The following is a 12057-nucleotide window of genomic DNA, read 5'->3' as shown; positions in this document are numbered from 1 at the left end:
TGGGTTACCAGATGCCATCCTCCAAGGGATGTTCCCAACCTAGGGATGGAAGCCAGATCTCCCACATTGCAGGCAGATTCTTTACCATCTGAGCTACCAGGGAAGCCCTGCTGCTGCTGCTGCTGCCGCTGCCGCTGCTGCTAAGTCACTTCAGTCATGTCCGACTCTGTTCGACCCCATAGATGGCAGCCCACCAGGCTCCCCCATCCCTGGGGTTCTCCAGGCAAGAACACTGGAGTGGGTTGCCATTTCCTTCTCCAATGCATGAAAGTGAAAAGTGAAAGTGAGGTCGCTTAGTCGTATCCGACTCTTAGCAACCCCATGGACTGCAGCCTACTAGGCTTCTCCATCCATGGGATTTTCCAGGCAAGAGTACTGGAGTGGGGTGCCATCGCCTTCTCCGAGGGAAGCCCTACTATCTTCCTATTCCACCAGTAACTCTGTTTGCTTAGTTTCATGAACACAAACAATTATTTTTGACCCATTTACTCAATTTTTCTTTGAGGCTATTTAACAGCCCTAGAAGGGTATCCTAAAAAGTGTCTTCCAATTTGAATGCCTTCTCTTCACATGCCAGCCAACCATCTCGCTTTATTCCAAGTAGACACATGCTCCAGGAAGTCCTGTTTCAGTATCGTCCAAATAGTTTTTAAAGTAAGGGGTATTACATTATGACCCAACTTGTCTTAGGATGATATGAAACCTACTGCTGCTGCTGTTGCTAAGTCGCTTCAGTTGTGTCCAATTCTGTGTGACGGCATAGACAGTAGTCCACCAGGCTCCCCCATCCCTGGGATTCTCCAGGCAAGAAAACTAGAGTGGGTTGCCATTTCTTTCTCCAATGCATGAAAGTAAAGTCGTTCAGTCATGTCTGACTCCTAGAGACCCCATGGACTGTAGCCTACCAGGCTCCTCCATCCATGGGATTTTCCAGACAAGAGTACTGGAGTGGGTTGCCATTTCCTTCTCCAGATATGAAACCTACCACCAGACAAATGGATTGAAGTTCTTTGGGTCCTCACCCCATGCCCTCACCCCACCATGGCTTGTTGCCATACAACTCAGAGAGTCACTTTCAAAACACTTTGGAACTTTGATCAGAACCCCTAAAACGTACAATTATAGTGTATAAAATTCCTGCATTTATGGACTTTTAAAAGACATCTTGTGTTTCTCAATATGAATATAAACCTTCAAGGATGTTTTTAAGGTTAACACATCCCTAAGTGTAAATCTGACTAGTTAGCCTACATATTAATAGAACTTAAACTTTGTCTGCGATAGTTATAATTTTTGCTTATTTTTCACATGAAAACATAATACTTTCTCTTTGTGTGATTCGTTAAATTTTTCTTTGATTAAATTTTTTGTTTCATGTACCTTTATAAACCTAATTATCAAGCTTTGCAAAAAGGAGAGAATTTATTGGGGCTGAGTGGTGGACATTAAAGACAACTCTTGGGAAAACCTGGGTTAGAATTCCGACTCTGCATTTACCTTGAGGAATATGTTTTTTAACCTCTTTGACCTTTAGTTTCTTCCTCTGTAAGAAGGAGAATGATACTTCTTGGGGTTGTTGTGACAATGAACAGTGATAGATAGATAATCTCACTTATTACACTGGTTGGGAAAATCACATTCTCAATAGGTGAGAGAGATGATGGATGGAGGAGGTGGTGGGAGGCTGGTGGTAACTAGTGGCAGTGATGTTGGCTCTGAGTTAGCGACAGAGGCGACGGTGGTCATAATGATGCTGGTGGTGATGTGGATGCCAGTGGTAATGGTAATGGAAGCACTGGAGGTGCAGCAGTGCTTTATGGTGGAGGCAGTGGTAAGAGTGGCTGCGAGCGTGGGAGAGATGAAGGCAGCACTGGGTGATGGTGGTGCAGGTGGTGGTGACGTTGGGACCCGTGGGAGCAATGCTGTAGTGATGGTCTTGATGCTTGTGATGGACGTGGTGGCCGTGAGGAAGGTGGTGGTCGTGATGGTGATGGAGGTGGGGATGCTGGTGATGAGGTGGAGGCAGTGCTGAGTGGTGATGGCTTTCAGGGAGCATGGAGTAGCAGAGGTGGTTAGAAGTAGCCATGTTCACGCTGATAGTAGTGATGGTGATGATGAAGATTCAGTGGTCCAGGAGGTGATTCTTGATTGGTGGTGGTTACTGTGGTCATGGTGAGAGGAAGCTATTGTTGTGATTGAATTAGAAAGAGAAATAACCTAGAGACAATTTTAGCACACTAGCTTTTATTAAAATTGCTTTATTGGGATTAAGTTAGCACACCACCACATTCACTGTTTTAAGGTTACAATTCCATGGTTTTTAGTATGCTTACAGAGGTGCACAGCCATTACCAGAATCTATATTTATTAAAATTTCATCCCCCACAACAAAACCCATACCTGTTAGTACTCATTCCCCATCCCCACCACGCAACCTTTCTAGATGGTTTTCAGAGCCTCCGGAGAACTGCGAGCTGTAGAATCAGAAGTATGTGATTCATTTGTAAGAAAAATCCATCACTTCTTTCTCGGGTGCGACAGTTCCTTCCGCATGATAACTAGAGATTGTATGAAAGCCCTGAAAGAAAAGATGTAAGCTCACTTCAAATATATTCCTTCAAATGTATACCCTCAAATAACTCACCTGTATCTGTTCAACATATATCTCTTCAAAATCACAATATCCAGAAGCCTGCAGGAGACTTCTCTCCCTTGTTCTTTGTGATAAACACAGTCCCTTAAGTTAAAAAATAACAACAAATAATGCTATCTCATTAACAGTCAGTTGAAAACAATTCCTTGAAGTAAGACACCCATCCACCTCTGGGACTGCAGTCCAATAAACAAACTTAAACAGATGCAATGTATCACAAAGGTTAATTTGTGGTAGGAAATAAGTTACAAAAAACAATATCCCCCGTGATGGAAAAATGGTTCAATAAAACATGGCATATGATTTTTAAAGACCATAAACATGAAATATGATCATAATAGCCTATTAAATGAAAAAATCAGACACCAAACTCTGCGGAGGATGAAGACGACCATGTGGGAAACAAAAAAACAAATTTCAACTTTACTTAGAGAGATGGGAATGTTATCAAAATTTGAATAGCAATTACATAGGAAGGTTGGCGATATACTTTTAGTGTTATAAAAAATATTTTTTACAAAATATTTTGCAGAAGAACCTAATAAGCAAAAATAACCTTCCTACTGCTGCAGAATTAGCAGGACTAAAATGTATTTCTATGAAGAATGTAAAGAATGTTATATTTATTCTATACAAAATATTTAAACTCAACAGGACAAAAACCTCTGTGTTGCCTATCATATACTTAAGCTAGTTAGATTGTGTTTTCACCCATGGAGAGAGAAAAAAATGAAGATATCTTCACCTACGTGTGCAGCCAAATCACAGGTGTGGTTAATCCCCCTAAATCCAAGAAGGGAAATGTCAGCCAGCAGGGCCCTCTGCTTGTAGAAGGTTCTGCGAAACTGGGTGCTCTGTGTAAACACTCTCTTGTGGGTATTTACCTCCTACCTGATCAGACTCCACAGCTCTTGTCCTGGGATCCAGACTCGGCATCTTAGGGAGACTTAAATCGTCACAGGGAACCCATTGAAAAATTAGAATACTTTACAAATTAAAAAAAAAAAAAACCTTTACATTTGGGTGAGTGATGTATTTAACATGAAAAAACTATGTGAAATAGGAGGAATGTCTTTGTTTTATATTTGATTTGTCCATGGCTTTTGGAGGGAAATTAATTTTATTAATTGGTTAAATGTTAATTGGTTAAATTGTTAATTGGTTAAGCAATTGAGGTAAAACAAATTCCAGGTAATGGAAGTCTCAAAATCGGAAATCTTTAGATCTGATTTTTAGCAAAGCAAAAGCAAGATGAAAAGTTGTGGTTCATCGATGCAAAACAGGAAAGCACAGACATCTGCTTCTGATAAAAAGAGGTGTGAGCTTTTACATCAAGGTCTGTAAGTTCCAACTTGACTGCAGAAGCAGTGGTTTCTAGGGCTGTTTCTTTGGTATCTATTTAGATTATGTAAATGCATGAAACCCAACGGGCTGTTGAGAAAAGCAGTGGGATCCAAGAAAACAATAAATGAGGAAACTTGCTTGGAAAAAAGATGGGATTTTACTGCTCTTGTGTAACTCAGACAAATTGCTAAAGACAACAGAGACTTCATTCCACGAGGAAGCTGGCATAATGAGCAGTCCACAGACGTTTGCTGAATTTGTGCTGCTATCCGCTCACGAACTTCTTCCTGTCGGCTGTCCAGGGCGATCCCCCAGGCCTGCCCGACCCAGGGCAGACCCACCTTGTCTGTTCTCTACCTGCCATTCCTCACCCCTGTGCATTCCTCAACTCTCCCCACCATCCATTCTTGCTGCTCAGTCTCTTTCTCACCCCACGCCCTCCCTCCCTTTCCGGAGCCCTGGCCATCCTTCCAGGCCCAGCTGCGGTCAGCATCTCCTGACTGCTTCAGACCACTCTCACTTCACCACTTTCTGGACGTCTGCCAGCCTCCTGTCCACTTCCACGCACTTGGGCACTTCAGATTTCTCTACGGCTTCCTGAGTGTTAGTTTCCTCTCTCCAACGGGGCTGTAAACATTTTCAGGGCTGAGAAAGCTTTTCAGAGCCCTGAGAGATCCACAGCTTGTACCGAAATACACACACGCGCACAGACACATTCACATGCATACACATATATGCTCATACATATGCACACACAGACATAATACGAATACACACACATACTCACACATATACCCATGTATCTTTTGATTGTCTGAAAACTTATAATACCTTTGTCGCTAAAGAGCATCAGTTTGATGTTGTTCTTAAAACATACTTGAAAATAGTCTGGATTCTTAAAAGAAAATAAATAAATTCAACATAGCAGGGAAAACTCTTCTGTCTTTTACTAGACTGACCCCTTTATCTTTTTCAGAGAGAAGCTAGCTCCAGCCTTCCCTTGCCCAGCTTAAATCACCATAAAATGATTCCAGAGTGACTCAGACCTTCATGAAAGCAGTTTGCCTTCTTGCCAGGGGTGGACTCCCGTTCACATTCAGCTTTCAACCTGGAAACACCTTTATTCTGGAATATTCCATTACAATCTAAGCTCCATGCAGGCAGGGACCTTTTTTAAAAAATCACTTCTGTTCCCCAGTGCCTGGGACCATGTGGCAGAGTGGAGCTCAGTCGGTTTTGCTCTGTGAACACATGAACATTAGTCTCACGAGACGATGGTTGATGTAGGCTGAGGTACCGCAAACCCAATTTGTCTTTTGAAACTCCACCACCACTTAGAGAAGCCAGTGGCCCAGCAGCTTGACAGAGGGCCTGGGTGCACAGGCGCTGCGGTGGACTCCTCTCCTGTCTCTGCTGTTTGTGTGACCTCCTGTGTCCGTGAGGGTCCTGAGATGCTGTGCCCCAGGCCGGGTATATCCACGCAGGTGAAGGCAGAGCGCCTGGCCACAAGCATCCTCTAGGAAAGAGTTTGCTGCTATAGCTGCTATTACTACTGCCACATCTGTATGATTTTCATACTTACTCAATTTCATTTTTGTCTCCCTACAATATAGGCAGGTGCTGGTTTACCTCCTGTCCCACTTCAAGTATTCTTTTTTTTTCTGTATGTTGTTTTAAAAATCAGAATAAAGTTGCTTTACAATGTCATATTAGTTTCTACTGTACAACAATGTGAGTCAGCTACCTGTGTACATATATCACCTCCCTCTTGAACCTCCCTCCCCGCCTTCCCAACCCTCTAGGTCATCACAGGGCACGGAGCTGAGCTCCCTGTGATATACAGCAGCTTTCCACTAGCTCTCTATTTTATCTATCTGTATATGTCAATGCTACTCTCTCAATTCATCCTACCCTCTCATTCCGTCCTGTGTCTATATGTCCATTCTCTATGGCAGCATCTCTATTCCTGCCCTGCAAATAGATTCATCTGTGCCATTTTTTTTTTAAGATTCCACATATATGCTTTAATATATGGTATTTGTTCTTCTCTTTGCTGCTTAGGCTCCCAAGAAACATTTGCAAAACGGGATTATCCGTGGCTACCAGATCGGTTACCGGGAGTACAGCACCGGGGGCAACTTCCAGTTCAACATCATCAGTATCGACACCACGGGGGACAGTGAGATTTACACCCTGGACAACCTCAACAAGTTCACCCAGTATGGCCTGGTGGTGCAGGCCTGCAACCGGGCCGGGACGGGGCCTTCTTCTCAGGAAATCATCACCACCACCCTCGAGGACGGTAGGTGCCTGGTCCCCTGCAGGCTGTGCAGGGGTGATGTCAGCCTGGCCGGCTGGGACCGGGGCTTTCTTCCAGCAGGAAGCATGTCCTAATTAACTCGCAGGCTGCCTGGATTCGGCGCCCTGGATACATCTTGATGGAAAAGCCGAATCCACTCCCTTTTCAGCATCTTTCTCCTGCATTTCAAGCCCAAGAGGTAGACTTCTGCCAAGTGAATCCAAGCCTCTCCCTATGACTGCAGCAGTCTGGGCACAATGTAGAAATTCGATTTTCTAAAAATTTCTCATAAGTCAACGTTAAGGAGGGCTTCCCCCCCGCCCCGCTTTTTTTTCTTTCTTCTTTTTAATCATCGCTTTTTATTTTCAAGCATTCTAAGACCAGAGAACAGACATGAGCAGGCTTCCTGGAGCAAATCTCACGGTGACCGCGCGCCTCCTAGTGGCCAAAAGGAATTACTATACACGCCCACGTTGACAGCCTAAAAGCTCACATTCTCCAGCAGTGCATGAAAATCAGGGTGTCTACATGGGTGATTCATGTCAATGTATGGCAAAAACAGTACAATATTGTAAAGTAATTAGCCTTCAATTAAAATAAGTAAATTAAAAAAAGAAAATCAGGGTGTCTAGAAGCATCATCGTTTAGGTGCAGAGGCCAAATACGGAGTTAGCTGTAGCAGGAGGGGACAGATTTTCCTGCAAAAGGCTTGCATGGCAGTTACCTCTTGTGCTTTGAGAACACACGCGGTAACTTGCATCTATAATTTCTGACCTAAAGAACAACTGAGAAGAAAAATCCTGACCATTTTTATAGGGAGAGCTAGTAAATGGAAATCCAGGATTTTCTTTCCATCTTCATAGTCCTTGCAGTTGTGGCTAGATAGGCCTCTGGGTTTTCACTTTGATGTTTATTTTTCATTGATGTTTGTGATTCAGTCACTGTTTTTCCCCCTTTCGCAGTCACGATGTTTAAGGTTTGCATAAACTTGATGTGAAATATCTTTCTAGCCTCTATCCTAGTCCGTTTTCTCTTTCCTCTGATGAGTGGTCTAGGATTGAAAGGGGGCACTGCTGGGGTTGGAGCAGTAAGTGCAACATGTCTGCTTTTGAGTTTCAGTTCACACTCCAGACATTACTCAACACCAGGGGACTTACTGTATTTTTGTTGTTCAGTTGCTAAGTCTTGTCTGACTCTTTGCCATCCCAGGGACTGCAGCACTTCAGGCTCCTCTGTCCTCAGCTGTCTCCTGGAGGTTGCTCAAATTCATGTCCATTGAGTCGGTGATGCCATCTAACCACCTCATCCTCACAGCAGTTTGCAAGAATGATGGGGAAATAAGCCAGACCAGCAGTGGTCTTTAATTCATGCAATAGGGTCAGAAGTGTTCTCAACTCTCTAAGCCGGAGGCAAGCTGCTTAAAAGTGAAGCAGTTGTTCTGCAAAGAGAGACACTGAAAGTCTTATGAAGTCATTGTATTTTACTGAGTTATCCTATTTGTACAGGAAAGTGGTTCTCATTTTCCCCCTTAATTTGGGGGATGGAGTGCAATTTTTTTTTCTTTTGCTTGCACTTTTGAAATATTAAACTCATGTTGCTTATTCAGTATTGGTTTGCTAATTAAGCCACAGACAGTATTTATAGAGTCTAATTATCTCATTTCAGTGCCCAGTTACCCCCCCGAAAATGTTCAAGCCATAGCAACATCACCAGAAAGCATATCAATATCCTGGTCCACGCTTTCCAAGGAAGCCTTGAATGGAATTCTCCAGGGGTTCAGAGTCATTTACTGGGCCAACCTCATGGACGGAGGTAAGAGGATTAAATGACCAGTGATGGAATTTGTACATGCCCCCTCCTGCCCTGGGATTCAGTACAAGCTGGGCACTTCTTTATCACTGAGTACTTGCCTCCTTCCTCACACTGTTCTGTTCTTGTCTCATATCTGACAGTTTAACAGGTGTGGACAGCTGCTTAAAACATTGGTGCTGGTGTTTTAGTCCCTAAATCATGTCTGGCTCTTTTCTACTACCTCATGGACTATAGCCCGCCAGGCTCCTCTGTCCATGGGATTTTCCAGGCAAGAATACTGGAGTGGGTTGCCATTCCCTTCTGTAGATGATCTCCTCGACCCAGGTATTGAGCCTGTGTCTGGGGCATTGCAGGCAGATTCTTTACTGCTGAGCCACCCAGGAAGCCCTTTTAAAACAGCATGTACTTTCCAAATTTGAAGGATAGGAGGGGGTGGCTGGCACTTGGGATATCTAGGAATAGATGTGTTTTCCTAATTATGAGTATCTATGTCAAGCCTCTGCAGGCAGCACCAAAACCTTGATCTGTATCTAGAAAGTTCTACGTGGACGTGTGTCCTAAAAGACTGACCCCTTCCTGTTCCTGACAGGACTCAGCAGGGAAAGTCCTTGAGCTCCTGTAGTTGAACTGGAAGTGGTTCAGGAAGAATACTGGAACCAGAGGGTATTATTATCTCTGCGAGGAGACATTTTATCCCAAACCCTCCATTTTTGGCTCCTTTCTCTTTTTTCCCCTCCTCTATCCTCTCTTTCTTCATTCTTCTTGTTTCTTTCTTTCTTTTTCTTTTTATTCTTTCTTTGCTTTCAAGTTGTAGGACAAAATCCTCCTGTTTAGGGGCAGGATGTAGCACAAGAGAGGGTCAGCTCAGAGGATAGCAAGACTGGGGCTCCAAGCATCTCAGGCAGAACATGGCTCTGTTTCTCTGCTTGCAGAGGGTAGGTGCCCCTGAGGCAGGCTGAGCCCCACTCCAGGAGCAGGACAGGCTCACCTTGAACTACAACCCCTAACAGGAAAGGCCCTGCTCTCCGCTTGTGGACCAAGGCTGGGGCCTCCCATGCCCACATCCTTCCCCAGGCCCTGTTTCCAGCCTCCTTCCATCGCCCCCAGCTCCCAGGGTGCCTCCCCACCCTTGTCTGGGGCTTCTTCAGCCCTTCTGATAGTCCTAGTCAAGGTCCCTGGAGCACCTCCCACCTCTGCTCAGGCCCGCCTGGGTCTGCTCTGACAGCCCAGGTAAACAGAATACGCTGGGCCTCCAAGGCTGCAGAGATCTGCTCTTGTGCTCAGTAGCTCAGTTGTGTCCGACTCTGTGATTCCATGGACTGTAGCCCGCAGGCTCCTCTGTCCATAGCATTTCCCAGGCAGGAATACCAGAGCGGGTTGCCATGGTGCGAGAATAAAGGATGGGAGACACATCGGCAAAGGCAGCTTAATAAATGTGCTAAGTACACAGCTGGTCCGAGGCTGACTGAGCTGTTTGTGTCTGTAACCAGACTTGGATCTCAGAGCTGAGGATCAGCCCCAATTCTTCCTGGTGTCCAGGGTAGCACTTTGCACAGCGCCAGCAGGGGGAGACATTGATTCACCTTCTGAGCATCTTCTCGGTGCGAAGCTCCTGCTGGCCGCTGAGGATGCAGCTCCTCTCAGACGGATGCTCTAGTCTAGTGAGACGGGGAGGATGCTCTGAATAGAGAACCACAAGCCCAGTAATGCACAGCCAGCCCCACCGAGGGACGGAGTTAAACAGATGATTCACTTCACCTCATCCCCAAAAAGAGCTTTAACAATTCCCATGGATGTCAAGTATGTTCTTGTTTACTTGCTCAGCTGTGTCCAACTCATTATGACACCATGGACTGTAGCTCTTCTGTCCGTGGGATTCTCCAGACAAGAATCCTGGAGTGGGTTGCCATTTCCTTCTGAGGGTATCTTCCTGACCCAGGGATCAAGCCCCTGTCTCCTGCATTGGCAGACGAATTCTTTACCACCTGCTCTACCAGGGAGGCCCCAGATGTAAAATACAGAGCAAAAAAAAATTTGCAAATTATCTATTTTACTGACATAGTACCGTAATATATCATTTCTTGTTCTGATTCCAATCCTCATGTTGAGTCAGATTAAATTAAACACCCTAACGGACATACCTGAAGTTAAATTATACTAAGATTGTTCCTTTTTTGTTCTTTTTGGAAATATTTCCATAATCCAGTGCTGGCTATTCATCCTATTTTCATATTTCCCTCATATTTGCTAATTGTGCTTATTACCATCTTAGTTCTATGATGGATGATGTGGTTAATATGGTCTAGTCAATACATTTTAAAGCTTTAAGAACTTGAATATTTAAAAATTAAAGGTTTGAATAAAGAATGCTTGGAAATGCGTATAGTTTCTAAAGATTCTTCTACTTCCTCTGTGAAGACCAAGGTGATGTGATTTAGTGCCTAATGTACGAGTTCTACACTTAATCTCCAAAAGAAAAAAACTCTCAGACATGTAAGCCTGCTATAAGCAGCCACATTTTATCCGATACCCCTGAGAACTAACATTTGGTAATTATCAGGAAATGTCACGGAATTCATGGGTTCTTCTGCACGAACTCCTCAGACTGTGGCTCTGAGGTATGCACAGACACAGAACACATAGTGTTTGTATAAAGGTTATACCTGCTAAGCTTGAGAACACACCACACACACACCTACACGCTCAGGCAGGCTGAAAAAGACATTGGTACTACCCCGGTGGTTAGTATTTTCCCCAAATATTTTCAAAAATATGCATAAAAAAGCATTTTCCTCTTGCTAATATGACCAGATAAAACAAAAATGGTTAATTCACTTGCTAGGACAGTTAACAGAGAGGGCGATGGCACCCCACTCCAGTACTCTTGCCTGGAAAATCCCATGGACGGAGGAGCCTTGTGGGCTGCAGTCCATGGGGTCGTGAAGAGTCAGACACGACTGAGCGACTTCCCTTTCACTTTTCACTTTCATGCATTGGAGAAGGAAATGGAAACCCACTCCAGTGTTCTTGCCTGGAGAATCCCAGGGATGGGGGAGCCTGGCGCGCTGCCGTCTATGGGGTCGCACAGAGTTGGACATGACTGAAGCAACTTAGCAGCAGCAGCAGGACAGTTAAATATACAATATGTCCATGAAATTTCTGAGTATTTTATTATCTGAAAGTCAAAGAATTTTAAAGACAGCAGCTTCTCTGAGATTACTGGGAAACTGGCCCCATTTTATCTGAATCCAACTGCTTTTCAACCCTCCTCTCTTTCTTCCAGACAAAAAAGACAGAATCTGAATCAAAGCAACACTTAGGTGCCAAACTGGGCTTTTGGTGTGATGCTGGCAAGTCAGGGAGATGGGCAGAGCGGGGGGCGGTGGGGGAGTCATTTCCACCCCATTTTGATTTCTTCCTGAAAATCCTTTAAGAATGAAGGAGAGTATAAATAAATACATAAAAAATATTTTGCTTTAAAACATAAAGTTTAAAAAAACTTTTGTACTATAAATAGTATGGTTTCTGAATTTCTTTTCTGTATTCATTTTATATTGTTTTACTCATGACTTCAACTGAATACTATTCTTGCCACATATTTTTAAAATTTATTTTATTGAAGTGTAGTTGATGTACAATGTTGTGTTAATCTCCACTGTACAGTCCCATATACATATTTTTAAATTACTCTACTGGGACTGTGAAAAGTAAATGATAGAAATTAATGTTTAAGCCATAAAGAAGACCGGGAGTTTAAACGAACAACAAATGAAGCACGCTGTTTGCATTTGCCTTTTTTCATAATTCTCCTTTTTTCCACATGGGCTGGTCAGGAAAATACTCTTGAAACAGAGAGAATGAGGTGTCTCTGTGGTTGATTCAGGGGCTCTGGGGATTTTTAAAAACGCTTGGGGGTAATTTTAAGTAGGGGTTTGGACTGCTGGCCTAT

At 43.8% G+C, this 12057-nt stretch overlaps 1 protein-coding gene across 1 annotated transcript in view; it reads left to right on the top strand.

The window, feature by feature from the left end:
* Window positions 1–12057, top strand: part of DSCAM (DS cell adhesion molecule) — an 857668-nt gene that overhangs the window by 734857 nt on the left and 110754 nt on the right. The window contains exons 17-18 of the mRNA XM_070795162.1: window positions 6059–6299; window positions 7962–8108. Coding sequence (XP_070651263.1) covers window positions 6059–6299; window positions 7962–8108 — 388 coding nt within the window. The remainder of the gene's footprint in view (window positions 1–6058; window positions 6300–7961; window positions 8109–12057) is intronic.

This window comes from Bos indicus, chromosome 1, assembly GCF_029378745.1.
Source record: "Bos indicus isolate NIAB-ARS_2022 breed Sahiwal x Tharparkar chromosome 1, NIAB-ARS_B.indTharparkar_mat_pri_1.0, whole genome shotgun sequence".
Lineage (NCBI taxonomy): Eukaryota > Metazoa > Chordata > Mammalia > Artiodactyla > Bovidae > Bos > Bos indicus.
Note: the sequence above shows the minus strand (reverse complement) of the source record. Positions and strands in the feature narration are given on the sequence as shown.